The sequence below is a fragment of the Dasypus novemcinctus genome, chromosome 14, assembly GCF_030445035.2.
Source record: "Dasypus novemcinctus isolate mDasNov1 chromosome 14, mDasNov1.1.hap2, whole genome shotgun sequence".
Classification (NCBI taxonomy): Eukaryota; Metazoa; Chordata; class Mammalia; order Cingulata; family Dasypodidae; genus Dasypus; species Dasypus novemcinctus.
Window position 1 is genome coordinate 87,494,133 of NC_080686.1, and position 22,656 is coordinate 87,516,788.

At 45.0% G+C, this 22,656-nt stretch overlaps 1 protein-coding gene across 1 annotated transcript in view; it reads left to right on the plus strand.

The window, feature by feature from the left end:
• Positions 1–234: 234 nt before the first annotated feature.
• The window catches only part of FER1L6 (fer-1 like family member 6), a 155,112-nt gene continuing 132,690 nt past the window's right edge, over positions 235–22,656 (plus strand). Inside the window, exon 1 of the mRNA XM_058275995.1 lies at positions 235–338. Within this exon, the coding sequence (XP_058131978.1) occupies positions 316–338 (23 nt within the window). The 5' untranslated portion in view covers positions 235–315. The remainder of the gene's footprint in view (positions 339–22,656) is intronic.

Below are 22,656 nucleotides of genomic sequence, written 5' to 3' on the forward strand. Positions count from 1 at the left end.
TTGAGGATTTAAAGCATTTTATCTTTGGTTCTGAGTTTGAAGGGGCTAAAGAAAGCCCCCTGGGCGGGAGTGTTTAAGAAGCCTGACAGATAAACCCACTCTTCGTGGGAGCGTTTGCTTTTGCACTTTGATTGCACTGGGTAACATGATGCTTGAGAACAGCCCTGCGCTCCAGTGAGTGTTGATTCAGCCACACCCTTAGCCTCTCCCACCAGATTGCTCTGAAATGCAGAAGCCTGTGCCCAGGACCTGGATAAAGGCAGAAGCCAGGATTTTGCTGGTTCTGGTCCACAGGAGCCACTAAGAAGACAAAGAATGGAGAAGCCTTCCAAAGCCAAGTAATATATTTCCTTTTTCTAACAGAAAGGCTTCTGGGTGCCTCCAGAGCCAAGGGGCTGGGAGCTGGGGGTGAGGTCCAGGGTCTCCCTTCAAAGGGCGGTGAGGGTGAACTAAGGCTTTAGGCTCAGTAGAAAGAGGTCATGGGCCAGGAGGGTCAGTTGGGATTGGTCATGATGCACTTAAAAAGCTCACTTTCCCTCTTTTGGTGAAAAAATAGTGTTCATTGTAGAAAATTTAGAAAATATGGAAGCTATGGCGATTTTAAAAATCACTCCTATATTATAGGAGATAACCCCTGTTAACATTTTGAACATTTTGTTGGATTTCTTTTCATTCCTTTACCTGGACTAGAAAGGGTATTACTGTTATTATTATTTTTGTCTGAAACCAGGGTCTCTCTTTATTTAGCTGCCCTAAACTGGAAAGTTTTTCTTCCTCTGGCCATCTCCTCCTGCTTCAAAGTCTCTTCTCTGAGTTGGTGAGAACTGAGGCCTTTCTAGCCCTTGGGCAGATTGAGATCCATTGGCGTCATGCCAGACTTGCTCAGAGCGCTCCCCTGGGGTTAAAACTTTGTCCTAGTGACGATGATGGCGTCTGGGGTCAGTGGGGAAGTTCAGGGCAAGCCTTGGTTTTCATCTTGGCCGGGGCTGGTGAAAAAGATCTGGACACATTTGTATCTTTTCATCTGCAAAGTGACTTAGTAGAATTACGTGGGTACATCATCAGCTCAGGTTGGGGACAGGATTGGGGTTCCCAGTTGGAGACTGGGCTGCTGAATCATCTTTTAAGTTCAATTGTTTATTAAACATTTATTGAGTAAGGTATTTTAGTAGGCACTGTGTCCACAAAAATATATCAGACCAGATTCTCCTCTCAGAGCATCTGCAGATGAGTAAAGGTGTTGATGAATAGGAGAAAAGTGGTTATGATTTGGCTGTTGTAAGTATACTGATACCTATCTGCTCAGCATGCTGTGGGAGCCGAGGCAGGGAGGGACATTTGGTCCATCTGGGGGCTCAAAGAAAGCTTCTTGGAGAAAAAGATTAACCTGAAGGCTGAGTAGGAAATAGCACCCTAAATGTGGGGATGGAAGTTGGGGTAAGGGAGAATGTTCCAGGCAGAAGATACAGCACGAATAAAGTCTGGAGGGGAGAAAGCGTGAGCGTCTGAGGCTGGCAGACAGTTGACAAAAGGATCTACTCTGTTTTGCGATGGAATGGTTGCTGGTAAATGCCTTGGGCAATAACATTTGCTCCAAGGCTGGCCTGTGCAGATCTCTGATGACACACTTCCCTTCTTCCCCAAATGTAAATGCCACCTGTTTCTAAAGAAGACAAGGCAGCCTTCCTAGGTCTCTTCTGGCGGAAGTAAACTCTTCCTCCTCTGAATTCCCATAGTGCTCTTTTCCTTCCGGAACTTTGCACTTTATACAATAGTCACTTGCAGATGTCGCTCCCTCTGCCTTCCTGGAGATCACCAACAGTCTTATTCCTTTTCATAACTTCCCATGGTGCCCAAACCAAAGGGGCACATAGATAACACGTGTGTGCCCAGGAAATGCTGAGTTCCTGACAAGGACTGGTCTCCAGGGCTGTGCTGTCATGTATTTTTTGAGATTTTGGCCCAGTCTATCCTTCATTGCAAATTGTTCAGTCTCCTCATGCACCTGCCATGACCCCCTGCCATAGTCAGCCTTGGGATAATTTTCAGAAGAGGATAACAGCATTTGATTTCATTTATTCATGAAGATTGCATCCATTTGGATGAAGATTTAGGTAGCATTATGAACAGTTCCTGGAGGGAGGACTCTGCTAGGACTGTCGAGAAGGCAGGCATTTTCGTGAGGAGAGACGCCCTCTTGTCTTGTGGAGGGTTCCTAGCAGGTCTGGTGTCCACCCAGTGGGCACTTGCTTGGCTGATTGTTGTTAAAATAATGAAATAATTTCATACCAGGAGGTGAACGGCTCCTGCTTTGAACCCACAACGTGCCCAAGTGGACACAGCATTGTTCCAGGTGCTCTTTTCTCCCTTCACTAAAAGAGCTTTAGTGTCTTTGCTGAATGTAAAAATAATACATAACATCTACAAAAAAGTAAAGCAACACAGGGAAGGTATAAAGATGAAAGTAAAACTAACCCCAAATCCCAAAGTCCAGAGATACTCATCTTTTAAAAGTGAAAAATCCCTTCAGATGGCTTTCTATGCAGGTATATATATTTTACTTAAACTGTATTGTATTATACATGCTGTTCTGTAACTTCCTTTTTCTCTGAACATTATCAATTATCAGCATAGACTAAAAGTTCTATTATCAGATGGATGGTTGAAAAGAAATGTGTAACATGAAAAAGGGGCATTCATACTTGGCATGGTGGGAGGCACTGGGACTTGATCACTCTGGTTTCCTTCATCCCAGTGCTTTAGGGTTTCTTGAGTGTTGACCCCTTTTCCTGCATTTTCTCCTTGAAGTTTGTGTTAGGTCTTGTGTTGTAGGCAACTTTGCAACTCAATAAATACATATTTTTGCCACTGTTTTTTAATGAACACATGGTATTCCATTATGTGGACAGAATTCATTTATTTAATTAGTTCTGAGTGGATGGATATTTATTTCCCATTTTTGGTTAATGTAAGAATTTCATAGTAAACATCCTTGTGTATTCAGCCTGGCCCACCTGTGCTATCATACCCTTATGCTCAATTCCTAGAAATAAGAAGTCTAAGTCAAATGTTTTTTATATTTCAATTCATCTTTGGGTCAGGGGCTGGCTAAGGGATAAGAGAAGTGTGGGTCGTGGGAGCTTGAGGTTAGCTGGGGCTAAATCATATCACAGTCATTATACGGCACGATCATAGCACAGTGCAGAACGTGTTTCGTAGAGAGATGGAGAGTGAAGGTTGCTGGGTGGAAGGGGTCATGAGCATTGCAAGCAGTTGCAGGGAAGTGGTTGCAGTGACCTTGCTTTAAAGTTCTTTATAGTAGCTTGCACCCTCATCAGGGTGGGTGTGTCTGGGACAGTCCTGCCTAAAGGCAGAGGAAGGGTCTCGATTCTTTAAAATTCAACAAATATTTAGTCACTGTCCTTTAGTGCCAGATGGTGGAACCACACGTGAGTAGAGGCTCTAAGCCCCGGCACATGGTCCATTGTCCCACCAGACTTCACTTACAAAACACAAAATCAAGACGAAATTAGTGAACATTACAAGATGGAGACTACTAACCACGAAACCCCAAGCACAGGCCGCTCCTTTGGGCCCAGAGCTCTGTATGACTGCACTGTTTGTGCATTCTGTCCTTGGGGTTCACGGCTGTCGTTTTCTCTCACTGCTCACCCCGACTCTACTGGAGTAAGGCCACCTTCAGGACTCGTGCAAGATAAGCACAGCAGATGAGACCCCAGGTCACCGAGGGCTCGTTCCGATTCTGGCACTGCCGTGTGTCTGACCTTTGCAAATCCCAGGGTCCCTATGTGACTGTTTCTTCCAGTAAATTGTTGGCTGTACCACCTAGCCCCTGGGGGTTGTGGCCTGGATCAAATGGGAAAATGTAATATTCTGAGAGTTGTGCAGGGTTGTCAAGAAGAGCTGAAATTAGACTGGGTCTTTGGCTTCAAGAGATGGAAGGGAAGTGCTTAGCAGGGCAGCCGGGTCTGGGAGGCAGCTTTGGGCTAGCAGAGCTCCTGGCCAACCCAAGTGACCCCTTAGCAGGGCTGATGTTGGGTAGATGTTGGGTAGAGAACAGGCAAGCTTTGCATAGGAAGGTATATGGTGTGTGACCTTTGGGGTCTTTCTACCCTGGGATTTTGTGATTTTATAATAAAGGTTTTTTGTTGTTGTTGTTGAGGTACCAGAACCAGGAATTGAACCCAGGACCTTGTATGTGGGAAGCTGGCACTCAACCACTGAGCTACATTGGCTCCCCTGTGTTGCTTTTTCCATTTGTCTGTTTTCTTTTTAGGAGGTACCAGGGATGGAACCCAGGACCTCGTGCATGGGAAGAAGGCACTCAACCACTTGGGCTACATCTGCTCCCCTATAATTAAGTTTTAGGTAAAGTAACAGTCATTCATTTACTCATTCAGCAAACTCAAATGCCAGGTACTGGGACCAAAAGATAGCTCTCAACCAAGAAATAACAAACTAAGCTGCAAGGCAACAAAGGCGTTAATTTGGGGTCTTAGAATTGCAATTCGGGAGCACAAATTCAGGTAGCAACCCAAATCATGTTCCACCTTGGCGTTTCCAGGCGAGGGTTTTAAAGAAAAAAGAAAGATTAGATAACTTGTTTGTAGTTGGTGGGCATTTGCCATACTCCATCTGTCCTTCGGGTTGATAGTTGACTGAGTTCTTTATCTTATGGTTTGTGGTGTCTGGATGACCTCAGGATTTCGAGAAGCATTGTTGCTTGAGGCTCTGTGTACTTCTGCAGTTCGTAGTATCTGCCTGATATTTCCTATGAGTAACCTGCAGAATGAACTCCCGTCTCCATTTTAAATCTCTCAGCCATAGTAACTCGATTTTGTTATATTTCTTTTTATTCTGATAAGGCTTGGTGTCTGCTCCAAGGGATTGTGCCCTTGTGAAGGAGCCAGACATGTCAAAACATGCAAGAGTGAGATGTTTCTGGAGTTGAGGTAGAGGCAGGAAGGGGCACCCATGGCACAGAGTGGGGGGGGGGTGACATCTAACTGGGGATGGTGGAGCCAGGAAAGGCTTCATGTGGAGGCGACCGTTGGGCTGGATCATGAAAGGTGAGCTCACGTCAAGCCTCTGGCAATATGCCACTGATTTGCCCCGACTGTGGGCAAGGCAGTTCATCTGTCTGAGCCTCAGTTTCTCTATTTCTGAGACGATGGGCTGGCCAGGCGGCAGAGTGAGGAAGATGTGGAGTTGGGAAAACAGCCCAGCCAGTTTATCAGTCCAAGGGGACTCCAGCTTCTGGGTGAGGTCAGGAGTTGTTTCCCCCTGGAATCCCTCAGGACTGGTCCCCCCAGTCCCTGGTGCGGAGGCTCTTCCATAGCCAGCTGCCTTCCCTGCCATCCTGTGCACTGGCAGCTCCTCGGCCCTGCTCCCAGCAGTTGCCACCTGTGTCCAATGCCAGGGCTCACGTAATGATCACCTGCAGCTGTGGGAAGCTTGGGGGTCCGGGCTCTCTGGCAGGGCGAAGGGGGCTGCCAACGGGGGGCAGGGGGACTTCATGAAGCATGGCAGAAGGTGGCCTCTGAGGCTGGAAGGATAAGGCCGGGCTTCTACAGGGAAAAGGAAAAGCTGAGACCGAGGAGAGAATCCTGAGTGCTGTGCTTCCAGCCTTCACCTGCTCAGAAACACTCCTGGGCTCTCTGAATCCTGACCTGCCCCAGCCTTTGTGGAGAAAGTTAGCCGCCCTTGGCGAGGGGACTGGAACGCTTGCTCCAGGGACCCAGAGGAGACAACTTGTAGGGGGAAGCAGCGCCCCCTCCTGGTGCTAAATGAAACACAACCGAGACAGGCTCTGGAAAGCGCAGCCAGCCTGGAACCCCTTCTTGCGCCCTTCCTCCACCCTGACTCCAGTGCAGGGAGATGTCGCGATGCGTCTAGACTGCAAGGTTCACATTTTGGTCCATATGCTGAACTTTGGCTGCGTCTTATAATGTGTATAAATAGTGTGGTAGCGTGCCCCTACCAGTCCCCGGCCTGCAACTTGATCTTACCGACCCTCACGCAGCCCTGTGAGGTAGATATTACCAAACCGTGCCTAAGAAGCAGTGAAACTGGGGTTTGAGCCCAGACTAATGAATCCAAAGCTCCCTCGGCTCCTTTCCATTAAATCCTATTGCCTGGTCTCGGCTTACAAAACCATGCTAGCTAGGGCCCTGAGCCTCGGCAGTGTTGCAGCACCTACTCTCCAACCCACTGGACGTACCCAGGTCAGCTGCCAGGGAGGGGAGGATGGACAACCACCACACCAGGGAACCGAGAGAGTCTACAGCTGCAGGCACGAGAGTCCCACCCACCAGCTGCGCGGGATCGAAGACCCCCCTCAATTAAGAGGTGGAGTGGCCATCACCATCCCAGGGTCCTCAGGATGGAGGAATAAAACGTGGATTAGCGTGGACTTACTGGAATTCTACTGTAGAATTATTGTGACTCTAGCAACGGAAGAAATTATATCATTCATGTGGAGACAGTGGTCACAGGAGTTGCTGAGGGCAGGGGGAGGGAAGAAGAGGTGTGATATGGGGGCATTTTCGGGACTTGGAGTTGTCCTAAATGATATTGCGGGGACAGATGCAGGACATTATATATCCTGCCATATCCCACTGAGTGGACTGGTAGAGAGTGTAAACTACAATGTAAACTGTCATCCATGCGGTGCAGCAGTGCTCCAGAATGTGTTCATCAAATGCAATGAATGTGCCACGATGATGAAAGAGGTTGTTGATGTGGGAGGAGTGGGGGGTGGGGAATGGGTATATGGGAACCTCCTATATATATTTCTTTTTCCTTCTGTATTTTTCTTTTTAAAATGTTACATTAAAAAAATATGAGGTCCCCATATTCTCCTGCTTGCAGTTGTAGGCACTCTTGGCTCCCTGGTGTGGTGGTTGATCTTCTTCACCTCCCTGTTAGCTGGCCAGGGTAAGTCCAATAAACCAGAGGGTAGGAATTGCAAGTCTGCTGAGGCTCAAGGGCCTGGCTGTCACATGGACAGTCAAGAGGTTTTTAATGTAACATTTTGTGTGATCTATGTATCTTTTAAAAATAAATAAAAAATATATTGAAAACAGGCAAACAAACAAAAAACCATGCTAGCTGAGATTCAGAGTCTCCCCCAGTTTTGTCCTGCAGTCTCTGTTCTCAGTCTGGCCGCATCCTCCTCTGTCCTATGGAGGGGTTGCTGCTCAGTGCATTTCTGCCCCGTGATCCAATACACAGAAGAAAAAGGATCTGAGCCAAAGCCAAGTGGGTGTTTTATTATCTTGCAGTTTAAAAGCAAGTGGAGAGAAAATGTCTGGGTCAGAAAGCACCAGGCACAGGACATCTTGTTACACTCCTTGGTGAAGATGGATATTCCAGCAACGATCCTGAAGGGAGAGGAAACGGACCCCATTTTCTATGTGAAGAAACTAAGGCCCAGAGAAGGGATGCAACTTAATGTCACATACAGAATGGAGATAAAAAAAGAGCCGCCTGGCTTTGATGCCTGTGCTTTTTCCATTTACTCGGTTGAGCCAGATGAAATTTGCCGTTTGAGTAGGTCAAAGACAGCCAACTATAACGAATTTCATATGATTCAACTTAATACTGTGTTGCTTCCCCAAGAAATGGCAACATGTGGAAAGTATACCTGAAGGCTCAGAAAAGGGTGAATTATGATCAACTTAATCTACTTAGATTTCCCTTTTTTTTTTTTTTTTTTTTTTGAGGTACCCAGGACCAGGGATTAAACCAGGGACCTCGTATGTGGGAAGCCAGCACTCAACCACTGAGCCACATCAGCGTCCCTGAGTTGGTCTTCTCCTCTGTTTTGCTTTTTATTTCTTCAGGAGGCACTGGGAACCAAACCAGGACCTCCCATGTCGGGGGCAGGTGCTCAACTGCTTGAGCCACATCTGTTCCCCTTAGATTTTTTGAAAAACCATAACCTAGGCATAATGATGATGATGGTGATACCAATCATAGCAGCTAACTTTTATGAAACACTTTCTATATCTCAGGCCTTGCGCTAAGTAAGCCCTGCCCAGGCATTATTTCACATAATTCCCCCAATTGCCCTATGAGGGTAGATGCTATCATCGCCCCTATTTTACAGAGGTGGAAACTTAAGTTTAAGATGGAGTGAAAACATCCAGTTCATCAGAGTATTCAATTAATCAGGTACCCCTCACCAACCCCTAGTCATTTTCACCAGGGACCCATGGGTGGATTAAGTCCTAATGCTCAGAAACATCCATCATATGAACTGCGTATTCTGTATATCAAGAATAGTACCAGTGGTGTATTGTCTCCAAGACAACTGAGAAAGAGTCACATGAATTGTTTTCTGTGCCCTGAGGTTCACATGAGGAACCCTGGGCAAGAAAGGCTGCCAGATAGCACAGGCATAACTTCCTTCTTCACTGCTGTGGTTCTCTAGTCATCTAGATGACCTGCTTTCCTCTGCACTTGGGGACAAAGGTTATGTCCCTATGTTCCGGACATAGCTGGCCCTGCCCATTCACCCCGCCAGGTTGTCTGGTTCCCTGTGTGTGGGGACCAAAGACGTGTGCCCAAGGGCTGGGGACAGATCTGGGGGTCGTCATGGTGGGCAGAATGTGAGCTCAGGGGACGGATGAGGAGGGAAATCTTACTGAGTGCTGGGTAAGGCTATGAACAGGCAATGCATGTATGGACCAGACACCCAGGAGCTCTGGAAGACTGCAGGGAGCAGAATGCACGTGGAGTGAAGCAAATGGTCCAGAAAACAAGCTGTGAGTGGCAGCAACACAGGTGCACGACCCATTGTTCATGATTCCAAAATCCAGACAGCTCTGAAGACTGAAAGTTTTCTAAGTTTGGCACAAAGTCTTTGATTGCAGGACCTGATGTGGGACTACTTAGTGTTTGCTATCCTAGTTAATATGACTCTTCATATGTTTGCTGTAGAAATATTACTACATTTGTCCCAGGCCCTAAAGGGGGATTATTTAATATTCTCTCCCTTTCTAGCATCTGAAAAAACCCCATAACACACTGGGCTCCAAGGATTTTGGATAAGAGATATGGGCCAATAACATGCAACATTTTCTGAACATCTATTATGTGACAGGCACTCCTCTAAGCACTTTACACGTGGTAATTTAATACTCATGATAGCCTATGAGGTTGGCCTATTTTGCAGGTAAGAAAACTGGAGCCCAGAGGAGTTATGTAATTTGCCTAGATGGTAATGAAGAAGGCAAGTGTCCTAAGAGTCTAGTTTTTATGGCATGGAAATGAGTCAGGCAGCTCAAGAAGCATGAAAAATCAATCTCATTTTGGGACAAAAAATTTATCAAATTAATGGTTTAGCTGAAATGATTGGGCAAGTCATCATCACAATGAATCCATTTGTTTTGTGAGGTAAGAGGCTAATTGAAAAACAATTCTTTCTTTTACCTAGGTCTCTAGTGAGACCTTTTAGGAGCAGCAGAACCTGTACTAACCCTTGGGAAAACCACGTGGCCTCTGAGTGGCAGTGACTCCATTGGCAGGGGTCATGTTTCTTTATTAAAAATTTAAGAGACAACTCGATTGCCATTTGTCAGACTGGATTTTTTGTTTATTGTACTTTAATTGTAATGCATATACTAAATTTTGCGAGTCTTCACTTTGGCTTTTATGGAAGCACCATTTGTCTTAGGAGAAATCCTACTTTAATGCTTTTCTCAAAAGTTGTACTTTTGATTAATAGCTGGGTGGGTTGACTGATGTTATTTTACTTAATTGACACCTTCATTACTCAAGGCAAAATCCAAAATCCTGCCAAAATAAAAATAGATTACATTTATTGCTTCTTCTACGTGTTCTACACTTATCTTGCTTAGAGAGCTGAATTAGATTAGTTTGATGGGATTTGCTCTTTACTGGCTGCCACCTTGTACCTCATCAGTAGACCACAGTGTTTCTCGAGTTATTGTCTGGTGATTTTTTTTCATTGTTTTTTTTTTCTTCTTCTAAAAATGGAAGTACTGTGTGTGCCATGAATAATGACTAGCTCTAATTATGCAATTGTTTTAAGTTATTCTAAGGGCTACATAAGAATATTAATTTCTCTATCAGCAACTTAATATGAGTCAAGGATTTCATTGCTTTGTAAATTATTAGAGCAAAATTTGGAAAAAAGTTTTCTCATATTATCTTTACAAAATTATAATGAATGTTTTCATTTGCATACAAAAATAACATGAATATTTCTATTTTTCTTGGAGCAAATGATACTTAGATTAATACTACATGGTAGTAGTTTATTGAAGTTGGTTATTGCTGGTAGAATGGACCATTTCTTTTTGCTTTTTATTCTTCTCAAGGTAAAAGCCAAAAACATGCTTTTGCAGTTTCCCTTGAAGCTAGGATGCAGGCATGTGATGAAGGTTTTGCCAATCAGGTGAACCTTAGTAACAGGAATAAGCAGGCGCATAACAGAACCGGTGGGGGGGGGAGGTGTGTGTGTGCGAATAGCCTGTTTTCTTAGGGCAGCGCCTGTGAAGAGAGGTGGAATTTACCCAGGGGCCATCTGCAGGATGAGTTGGGGATTTCTCCTGGTTCTGTAGTCTTCAAGTCTGGTTCTCTGGGCCTCCAAAAATCTATAATCTGCCTCATATCCTTCAATGTACTCATTTTCTATTTAGTCTAGATAGAAGGGGTTCTGTTGTTTGTAACTAAGAAACCTAACTGATATAGCTGGGATATGAGGATAATGATAAGGGAAAGGGATTATTTCATGCATACCTCCTTTCGGTCATTGAAAGATATCAGCAGAACTAGACTACATGCCAGGTCATACTTCCAGGACTCATCATTTGTTTAAATCAATTAGTTGTTGAGAACAGCAATCTGGAGAGTGGCCCACACCCAGGCAGGGTGTTTCCAAGGGAAATGGAGGGTCACTTAATATGGATGCAATGAATGGTTGTTTGGAACTCACCAATGGCGTTGTGAAAGGGATCTCCTAGGGCTTAAAAGATGAGCCATGGAGACAACCTGGATAGAGGTCTTGCAAGTTTCAGGTTCTTAGTTTGAGAGGTATTCAGAGCTGGTTGGGGGAAGCGGACTTGGCCCAAGTGGTTAGGGCGTCCATCTACCACATGGGAGGTCCGTGGTTCAAACCCCAGGCCTCCTTGACCCGTGTGGAGCTGGCCCATGAGCAGTGCTGATGCGCGCAAGGAGTGCCCTGCCACACAGGGGTGTCCCCCGCGTAGGGGAGCCCCATGCACAAGGAGTGGGCCCCATAAGGAGAGACGCCCAGCATGAAAGAAAGTGCAGCCTGCCCAGGAATGGTGCCGCACACACGGAGAGCTGACACAAGATGATACAACAAAAAGAAACACAGATTCCCATGCCGCTGACAATAGAAGTGGACAAAGAAGATGCAGCAAATAGACACAGAGAACAGGCAACCGGGGCGGGGGGGAGGGGAAGGAAATAAAATAAATAAATCTTCAAAAAAAAGAGAGCTGGTTGGATAAAAGCATGTAGTCTCATTAGAGATCCATGGTGAAATGCTTCCACCCATGAATTCAGCTTGTATTTGTTGCACGTCTACCCTTACTGATGCCACAAGCGATACACAACTGAGCTGTTCCTATCCTCAAACCTGCGCTCTTGTATTACACTTACACTACTGGATAGCATTGCTTGCTTGCTTCCTGTTGTTAACTGAATTTTTATTGAAATAATTGTAATTCACATGCAGTTGTAGTAAATAATACAGAGGGTCCCGCGGACTTTTTTTCTTGCTTCAATGGCTACATCTTGAGAAACCATAGTACAATATCACAATCAGGATATAGACATGGCTACGATCCACTGGTCTTATCCAGCTTTCCCAAGTTTTACTCGTACTCCTTTGTGTGTATGTGTGTATTTGGTCATGCGCAGTTTGATCATATGTGTAAATTTGTGTATCTCCACTATAGGGAAGATACAAAACAGTTCCATTCCTACCAGGATCCCTTGCGTTGCCTTTTCGTGCGTTTATAATCACAACCACTCCTCTCTGATTTCTTTTTTGTCTCATGAGTCCTTGGCACCTATGAAGATATTAATCAATTTCTCTTATATGAATAAATGAACGCACAGTGACATAGCAGATGATACGGCATACCTTAAGGGGTCAGTGTGTCGGACCTCCCTTTATCATACGCCTCTGTATATAGAGAAAACGAGAGAATGGTAGAGAGAGAGAGAAGGAGGGAGGGAGGCAGAGGGAGATAGAAAGAGAGAAGGAGTGATTTACAGTGTACGGAGCAGTGCACAGCGGGTTCCCACGGCGGAGGCAGGAGCCATTCGCCTGCGCTGGACCTTAAAGAGAGCAGGAGGGCGGAGCTTCCTGGCGAGCTCGGGGACCCCAGGGACTTGCCTGCAGAGTACAGCGACTAATTTCAACTGTTCAGAGAGGGTCTGCTTGGGTTTACATTTCCTTTCCACCATTTCCTATCTGAGTGGTCCCAGGCAAGTCACTTAACGTCTGAAGTCCTCCTCAGTTTTCTTATCACTAAGAAGGGATGACACTAGTTCCTACTTCAGGGGATGCTGTGGGATAAACGAGATGGTGCGTGGAAGACCCTTGGCAGAACGCCTGGCACGTGGGAAGACTGTCCCCGATCAACAAACACTGCTGTTCCTCTCTGGGTCTCAGTTATTTGAGAAGGGCCTCAAATGTCCTAGACTAGAGGTCGTGGGTCAATCCCTGTGTGGAGGCATGGTCTGAGCCTCTTCCTTGAGACTGGGGGAGAGGGGGTCCCCCGGCTAGAGGGCAAGCCTGGCTGACCGCCACCCAGGCCCGCCCTGCAGTTCTGCTCTTGCCCTCACGGTGGCGCCCATGGAGGTTCCCGAGGCACCGCCCACGTTTTCTCAGCTCTTCCATGACACTGGCTGGGGAAAAGGACGTGTTAACAGGACGTTGTGCACCTGGAGGTTTGTGAGCATCCTAGGAAGACAAGGGTCTGCGGTACCAAAAGCTTCACCCAAATGCTGCATGGTCAGGGATGAGTTCCACCCCAGCCTCAGCAACTTCCTAAGCCATTTGTCGGAGGCCATTCATGAGCTTCCGCTGGCTTTCTCCTCCACTCCCTCTTCGCGGTTTCGAGGAGGGGTGTTTACAGCAAGCCTGCTCTGAGATTAGTGTGCCTGGACCTCTCTTGGTTCCACTGAGATCCTCTTACTGTGTACACACCTGTTGTGAGAAAATAAATGCCCCTGGGTTCCAAAGAAAAAAAAGGCACTTAGTAGAGCAGGATCTGGGTTAAGAAACCTCAGGAAGCCCTCTGTCCATAGTCAAACCTGCTGCAGGAGGTCACCCAGAGACCGGGCGGTGAGTGAGCTGTGGAGAGAATTTTTTTTCAGGATGAGATTGCACAGAGCCTGGGAAAATTCCTTTCATCCCAAGATTTCTCTGCCAGTGGCATCATCAGCAATTCATTGTGTGCGATTACATATTACGATTTCTCCCCCTTTAGCGCATGTTTGTGACTGCAACAAACCATTAAGTACGGGCAGTGAGGAGAATGAACTGTTTCCCAACTGCAGGGAACTTACTGCTGGTGGCACAAGCAACACGTTTAAAGGGTACAGGGACATGACATCAAGTAATATTGAACTGCACAGAAAGATATTCCTTTTAAAGTTATCTTTCAATTCTTCTGCTTATTTCAATGAAAACACCTTGTCTTCTAACATTTGCAAATTCTTTTCTCAATAAGAAAAAAAATAGAACTTTATATTCAGAACCATCTCAGGCAACAGCTTCAAGCTATAGCTTAGTAACAGGGTTATTTTCTCCGTTGTATTTATTTATTTATTTAACAAATCACTTTTATTGACACATACTAACAAGATGTACAATTTGTCCAAATCCATTGTATTTAAAAGATACCTTTAAAAGTCATGTCACAAGTTTCCCATTTAAAATAGAACATGATCCTTTATTTTTAATATAAATTTATTTGAATAGTAAATGGTGAGCTAATTTAAAAAATATGTTAAGTTAGCAATGGTAAAGGAGATATTTGGATTTGGCAATTTCCTGTCGGTGGTTGCATAAATTATGTGCCCTAGTTTAGACATCAATGTTAGTCCTCATTCTTGTGGGTATGAAACCATTGTAAACAGGATTTCTTGAGGATATTATTTTTATTTAACATGTGACCCAACTGAATGAGCTGGGTTTTAATCTAGATACAGGAGGTCTTATAAAGAAAAAGAAGCCGGAAGCTAGAGTTAGAGAGCCACGGGAGGAGCAGGAAGGCAGCAGAACCTGGAAGAGACGGGCGGACAGTGCCATCATACTGGAGGCTGTGGTTCGAGCCAGGGAACCCCAAAGATCCCTTGTAGTCAGCATCAGAATACTGCAGGCTTTGGGGAGAAAGCACCACCTTGTAGATGCCTCGATTTCGGACTTTTCCTAGCCTCATAATCGTGAGCCGATAAATTCCTGTTGTTTAACCAATCCGTTGTGTGTTAATTGTCATAGCAACCTGGCAAACCAGGGCCAAAACAGAAATGGGAACACATTGGTGTAATGAAAAGAAGCTTGCACTGGGAGAAAAGGAGAACCGGTTTCTAGTATCAGATCCTTCAAAAGTACAATAGGAGCTGGGGCAATTTACATCTTCATTGAGCTTCCTTTCTTTTAACTATAAAATCAGTGAGTTAGGGGTCCATTAAACACATTCCTTGAGCACTTGCCATTTGCAAAATGTTATGCTTTTGAGTGTGAAGCGTTAGGATAGGGTATGAATCCTGCCCTCAAAAGCTTGCAGAGTGAAACCAAACCAAACTAAAGTTGATGTTCTCATGGAGGAGACAGCTTACGATCCAGCAGAGCAGAGGGTGGATGAGTCCTGGCCCTAGCTTTGTCACTAATGACTTTATTTTGCACAAGTCATTCAACTTCTCTGAGCTCCAGGCTCTTCTTGAGTAAAACAAAGCCTCTTGCTCTGTCAGGGATTGTTTTTCCAGAGGGAAGAGGAGCATCTTCCCATCACCAAAGGAAGCCCCCAGAGTAACTAATGGATCCCGTAAACACAGTGTTCCAACCAGAGCAGAGGGTACCTTCTCCTCTTGCCAGAAGTCCTCTCATCCTTTAAAGCCACGGTGACCTGCCATTTCCTTGGGGAAGCAGCCCTGTATTCTGATAACTCTATTATATCATCCTATCTGCCTGTGTGTGAGAAAGTGTCCGCATGCGTGTATGTGTATGTATTGGTGGTTCAAGGGGGGAGGGGTAAAAGTTTGGAAGATATTGAATAGGGCAATATTTTAAAATCATGTTTTATTGAACAACATAAGGAACAACTCAATAAATGATCACAAAATGAACAGTCATATAAATATTAATACCACTCAGACCAGGAAGTAAGATGTTTTTAGCAGTTAGACCCCCTCCCACTCCTGTCCAAACATAACCACTTCCTTCATTGTTTTTGTCAGTTTTTTCCCATAATTTTTTATTTTGAAAAGTTTAAAATCTACCAAAAAATTTCAAGGACAGACGTTTTACTCTGACATGGTAGTTCTTAACATTTTGCCATTTGTTCTTCTGTGTTTACCTACACACCTTTTTCCCCTGAACCATTTGAGGGTTAGTCATAGGCATCATGACACATAGCCACCCAATAATTCATGAGTCACCGTTCCCTCAGAACACGGGCATTCTCGGACTTGACCACAATACAATTACTGTGCTCAGGAAATTGATAGTACTGATGCAATACTATTATCTAATATAAGATGCATGTTCAAATTTCTCCAGTTGCTCCAACGATGTCTTTTATGGCTATTTAAAAAAAAAATGGTCCAGGAGCCAAACAAGGATCACCTATTTCATTTACTCAGGCTGTCTCTAGAATCCTTTAATAAAGTACAGTTCCTTGGATTTTTTGGTTTTCTTCTCTGTTTGCAGTGAAAGTGACATTTTAAAAGAGCCTGAAGGCCAGTCATTTTGCAGAATTTTTCTCAGTTTATATTTATGTTATTATTTCTTTATAATTGGATCCAGGCTTTTCGTTTGTTTGTTTGCTTCCTTGTTTGGTTTGTTTTTCAGCAGAGAACCACAGGGTGACATGTGTCCAGGGCATCATGGCTCATTATTGTTAATGAATTTGGTCATTTGATTAATGCGGTGTCCACCAGATTGTTCCTAATAGTCTTTATCCCATGGTTTTAGTCTCCATCAATGATTTTTAGCTGAATTAGTGATTAGTATAGAATTTATAAAACTGTGATTTAAAAAAAATAACTTCTATAATTACTTGTATATAAATACAAGAAATTCCCCTTCTCCCCTCCTTGCCCCCAATGCTACCTTTTAAAGAATCAATATGGGTTTAAGATTATTAATCTAATACGCTATAATCCATTCCTGTCACTTTTTTTTTTTGAAGTTCCAGGGTTGGGGATTAAACCTGGGACCTCATATGTGGGAAGCCGGTGCTCAACCACTTAGCCACATTGGCTCCCCTGAGCTGATTTCTTCATTTGTTTTACTTTACTTATTGTTTTTTTAAGAGGCACCAGGAACCAAACCCAGGATCTCCCATGTGAGAAGCAGGTGCTCAACTGCTTGAGCCACATCTGCTCCCTGCCATTGCTTATTTTGATACTCAAATTGTCTCATATTTTGCCAGCAGGAACCCCTCTTGACGTATCCCCATGTTTTTGAGCACTTCCTTACTTTCTGGCATAATAAGATAGTCTGGGTATATTATAAGACGAATTGAACTCAATAAACGACCTCTTATAGTTACAATGTTATTAAGGGGGAAAAAAACAGGAATTTGGGAATCAATGCTCAAGTTAAGGTCACTTTCCCAAACTTTGACAAAAATAGCAGGTTCTGGACTGGCCCTATTGATCACTGAAGCTCCCAGAAATGGGTCATGGAAAAATCCCTGTCATCCGTGCTGGACTCCGAGCTGCAGTGTGGGGACAGACCCTGCTGGCGCTGGGCGGACGTGGTGGGCTTTCTCACGTGCAGGCTCACCTTCTGGTTACCTTGAACACCTTCTCACGACATCCCCTGGCAGGTATCCATGGTAACAAGATAGAAACCACACGGCAATTAACACCAGAGGTAAAATGATTTTATCCAGTGATTTTAATTCTTGCTTCATAAAAAAATATGAGAGCAGCAAATCATTTATACAATTATCTGTTTGATTTATACCAATTTTAATATCTTCTGCCCTCATGTCTGAGATGAGAATCCACCATAAAGGGAACCAACAAAAAGAAAATGGAGAAGATAATGGGCTTAAAAACTCCCTCTACTGTGCCAATGAAAACTAGAAAATTTTTCTTCAAAGCTGAGACTCCTAGGGTCAAGGATTTCTGGATGGTGTATTTTTCATTTGGCAAGTATCCCTCAAGCAACTGTGGCCTAATATAGACAGTTAGTTTGGTAATACCAGATTGATATATCTGCTTTTAAGCAAATATTTAGCGGCAATAAACTTGAAACTTGCTCGACTTCTTTTCCTATTTCAGAAAAAAAATTTTTTTTCTGAATGTTAAAGTAATTAATGGTCCTCACTGAAACACTACAGAAAAATATAAGAAAGAGAAAAAAAAGATACTTTTACAACCAAGAGATTACAGCTGACAGAATCACACGCAATGCTATTTTTATTCTTAATACTATTATTAATTGCCACTTGCAGTCTATGTGATCTTGTGCGAGTACCTTTACTGCTCGAGTCCTCCATTTCTTCATCTAAAAAGAAATGGGAAAAATAGCACTAAATGCTCCCTGATCATGAAAGTCATTTTTATTCACACGGGGTTTGTAGAGTGCCTGTTACAGTGCTCATTATATAGTGGGTGAAATGAGCTCCCCGTTTCACCTCACCGAGGAGACTTGCCTTCCGTTACTGTAAGTCTCAAGGCGAGTGAAGAGAGGAAACCTGCGGAATTCAAGCAGCCCGAATCCCCGAATTCCACCCAGGCTTACTGGGGGTCTCTCGTCACTAAAGCGGCCCTTCTTTGCTGTTTCATGTAACTGTTCCCTAACTGCGTTTGCACGAAGAACATCTCTTTGGTACATGGAAATGTTTTTTGTTTGTTTGTTTTTCCCCATTACACCTCAAACAGGCTGAGCTTTTGAATCTCTAGAATGTTTTCAGAAAGGCTGCTGCATGACATGCACCACTGGATTTATTCCCTTTTCAGTCAGGTGTTGAATCATGAACTTGAGCTGAACTACAGTTACTGACTTTTGACGCTCTTAGGAATGGCTCTGATGTCAATTCTGTCTGTACTGCTAGCAGTAATGGATTCGCACTAAAACATCTAGACAAGCCTGAAGGTATCGCTTGTGTTTAAAGGAACTTATTCAGTTTATCATCTCTTGAAAATGATGCCTATTTTTTGATTATTCAAAAGCATCCCATTTACTAAAAAAAGGAACACAGCTTTAATGTAAAAGATAATTAAATTCCTGTCCTTCAAAGAAAGATTACACTGAGCATCGTCTGGGTCACTTGTTTTCTCTGCCTGCTTTTTGGCAATTTTATCGCTCAATAGCACGCACATCCATTTGAGTGTGGCAAGGGAAGGAAATATCAGACCATTAATTTTAGGACTTTTATTTTTTTATTTTTTATTTTTTTTAAAGGTTTATTTATTTATTTAATTGCCCCCCCTCCCCTGGTTGTCTGTTCTTGGTGTCTATTTGCTGCGTCTTGTTTCTTTGTCTGCTTTTGTTTCTTTGTCCGCTTCTGTTGTCGTCAGCGGCACGGGAAGTGTGGGCGGCGCCATTCCTGGGCAGGCTGCTCCCTCCTTCGCGCTGGGCGGCTTTCCTCACGGGTGCACTCCTTGCGCGTGGGGCTCCCCTACGCGGGGGACACCCCTGCGTGGCACGGCACTCCTTGCGCGCATCAGCGCTGCGCATGGCCAGCTCCACACGGGTCAAGGAGGCCCGGGGTTTGAACCGCGGACCTCCCATATGGTAGACGGACGCCCTAACCACTGGGCCAAAGTCCGTTTCCCAATTTTAGGACTTTTAAACAACACCAAGAAAGGATAAGTATGTACTAGAAGAAAGGAGGGTGGGGCTTAGCAGAGCTTCTCAAATTGTGTTCCATGAAAAAAGTAATGTCCTGAGAGATTAAAAGAACTGAATAAACAACTTTGTCATCAGTTTGGGAATGGTTACATTCTGTGCTTCATGTTCTTTTGAAGAGTCTTCTTACACATTGGCATATTGGCGAGTCTAAGTCTGGTTAAACTGAGCTTACCTCAGCCTTTTCCAAATGTATTTCAAAATGGGAACTCCTTATTGGGGGAATACCTATTTGTGAATCACAAGACCTGGATTTGAATTTTGTGTTAAGTCAGGTCCTCCAAAAAAACAGATGCGGGAGATTTATTGGGGGAAACGCCTGGGAAGGGTAAAGAGGGAGGAGGGGGAAGTCAGGGAAAGCCTTCAGACTACCGTGCTGGTCTGACGCCTGCCAAGGGCAGCGGAAGGAAGGGAAATTGCATAGGGAGAATTTTCTGAGAAAGTTTCATGCAGGTGGATGGGGCGTCTTGGAGCCCAAACCGCCCATTAGAGGAGTCCCATGTCTCTCAGGAAGGGGACGAGTTCTCTGCTTGCCACGCTTCCTGACCGGCTGGGGGCAGCCCATGGAAACGTGGCCTCAGTGTGATGGAGGTAGCGGATCTAGAGGAAGAGCAGCAGTTGGGGCTGTCAGTTAGCGATGCTCCCCACAGCCAGAGATCCAAGGGCACATCCTCGTGACTGCTAGAATTTCCAGTCTTGCCCTTTACTAGCCAAGCAACAGTGTTTCAAGCCTTCTGGAACACAGTTAATCCATCAAATGGAGGCGAGGGATCTGTCTTTTCTACCGCACATAGCTGTTGTGGTACATGGTGGCAGGTGAACACTCGTTGTAATCTACACATCATTCTAGAAATAAAAAGGATTATTACTATGGGGTGGCCGAAGCCTGTCCAAGCGCATCAACTACTAGTATGGCGCTGAGCTCCTTGACCACAGACACAGTGTCTTATTCATCATTGCCCTGGATTTCCCACTGTCCTAGTCTAGTGCTGGGCATCTAATAGACAGTCGGTAAATGTTTGTTGAATGATGATAACAACTGTTGTGAGTTCTCCAAGGCAACACTCCGTGACTCACGCTGTATGTGGGATAATGATTGCAGACACTGAAATGTGTTCCCTCTGGCGGGAGGCCACCTGGCAGGAGGCCAAACATGGGGCAAGTGGATGATTCCTGTTGATGTGATCTCTCCTTGTATCTGGATCTAGCTCGTATCTGCAGCCTCTTAGGAAGGCTGTTATTATGCCTGGAATGAAGACAGCTTGGGGAGGGTTTCACAACCTTCTTGCCTGAAATATGCGCTCTCTTTTTTAATTTCCAGAACAGTTAAGACAATTCCCAATCCTTATTTTAGACACTTATTCAACATCACCCCCTGAAGTTCATTTTCCTAGAGCTGTTTACCAATACATAATTGCCACTTTGATTTTCCCAACTCATCCTTTTCCCCCTTTGGGGAAGTACCAGTCAGGGCCAAATGGTACAGGGGCACAGGAAGAGAAACAGGGAAAGTAAAGAAGTGAACGTAATTAGTAGCTGGATAGTTTCCCACAGAGTTGACTGTAGCTCATGTTTTTGGCTCTAATCTCCTGACGGGTGGTGGTTTTGTATCTTCATCTTTGTGTTTCTTATTTTTGTGTTTCCTATGCACCCGGTCCATCATTTTGTTCAGGGTTAAATGCTCAATGAACTCCTGCTGAATTAACTGATGGAAGAAGTACCTGGGCCTACTATGTGCTACTAGGTGCCAGAGAGACAATGGTGGGTCAACAAGGTGAAATGCCGGGAAGTGGACTTGACCCAGTGGTTAGGGCGTCCGTCTACCACATGGGAGGTCCGTGGTTCAAACCCCAGACCTCCTTGACCCGTGTGGAGCTGGCCCATGCGCAGTGCTGATGCATGCAAGGAGTGCCGTGCCACACAGGGGTGTCCCCGTGTAGGGGAGCCTCACGCACAAGGAGTGCGCCCCGTAAGGAGAGCTGCCCAGCACGAAAGAAAGTGCAGCCTGCCCAGGAATGGTGCCGCACACACGGAGAGCTGACACAGCAAGATGACGCAACAAAAAGAAACACAGATTCCTGTGCCGCTGACAACAACAGAAGCGGACAGAGAAGAACACGCAGCAAATAGACACAGAGAACAGATAACTGGGGCGGGAAGAGGGAAGGGGAGAAAAATAAATAAAATAAATAAATCTTAAAAAAAAAAAAAGATGAAATGCCTACCCAGTGGAGGTTTGTGTCTAATGATGGAGGTGATGAAAAAAACCACATCAACGTAAAATTACAAATTCTGAGAAATGTTGGGAAAAAAAGCACTGGGGGTCAGGAGTGCATAGAGACTGGGGCCCTGAGGCTTCTTGGGGATCAGGGAAGGCCTTTCTGAGAATGTGGTGCCAACCAGCTCCTGCAGGGTGGGATGGTGTTAGCAGGCAGAGAGGTGTGAGGCCCGGCTGGACTCCAGACACAGAGATGAGCACATGCAATGGCCTGGAGGGAGGGGTCCCATCCCTGTCAGGTCTCTGAAGGAAGGACATGTGGCTGGTGGAGAGAGAGCCACGAGGAAGCAGCACTAGAGGAAGCAGCACTAGGTGAAGCAGAGAAATAAATCTGTGGGGTTGTCCATTCGGTATTTCTCTATGATGTGGTTGTGCAACCAACAAACATGTCTTATTAGAAAGTGAGCACTAGAGTGTATCACAAATGAGTGGGGGATGGAGAAAGTGATTAAAAATCCTTTGATGGCTGGAAGGTGCTGGAAAGTGCTCCAAGCTGTGGCTCTGCCTGGGGCTGGGGCTCTTGAGTGTTGATCTACCTGTGACTACCCAATGTGGACTAAAAGCACATTGGCCCAGAATGAATCCCACAAGGTTGGTGCTGGGGTTTAGTATATACCCAGGGGACCTGAATCTCTGGATTGGCCATGTGATAGCCAGGCCCTGAACCTCAACAGACTTGTAACTCCTACCCTCTGGTTTATTGGACTTACCCTGGCCAGCTAACAGGGAGGAGAAGGTCAACCACCACACCAGGGAGCCAAGATTGCCTACAATTGAAAGCAGAATTGCATCCATCATCCATGTGGAATCTAAGCCCCCTCTTGATATAGATGTGGAGTGGACACAACCATTCCAGGATCCACAGGTTGGAGGAATAGAATATGGATTAGAGTGGACTTACTGATATTCTATTATGGAACTATTGTGATTAGTAATCGAAGAAAATGCAGCATTGATGTGGAGAAAGTGGCATGGTAGGTGCTGAGGGTAGAGAGCGGGAAGAAGAGATGTGATGTGGGGGCATTTTCAGGACTTGGAGTTGTCCTGGGTGGTGCTGCAGGGACAGTTACTGGACACTCTATGTCCTCCCATGGCCCACTGGGTGGACTGGGGGAGAGTGTGGGCTATGATGTGGACCATTGACCATGAGGTGCGGCGGTGCTCAGAGATGTATTCTATTCACCAAGTGCAGTGAATATCCCATGATGATGGAGGAGGTTGTTGTTGTGGGGGGTGTATGGGGACCTCACATTTTTTTAAT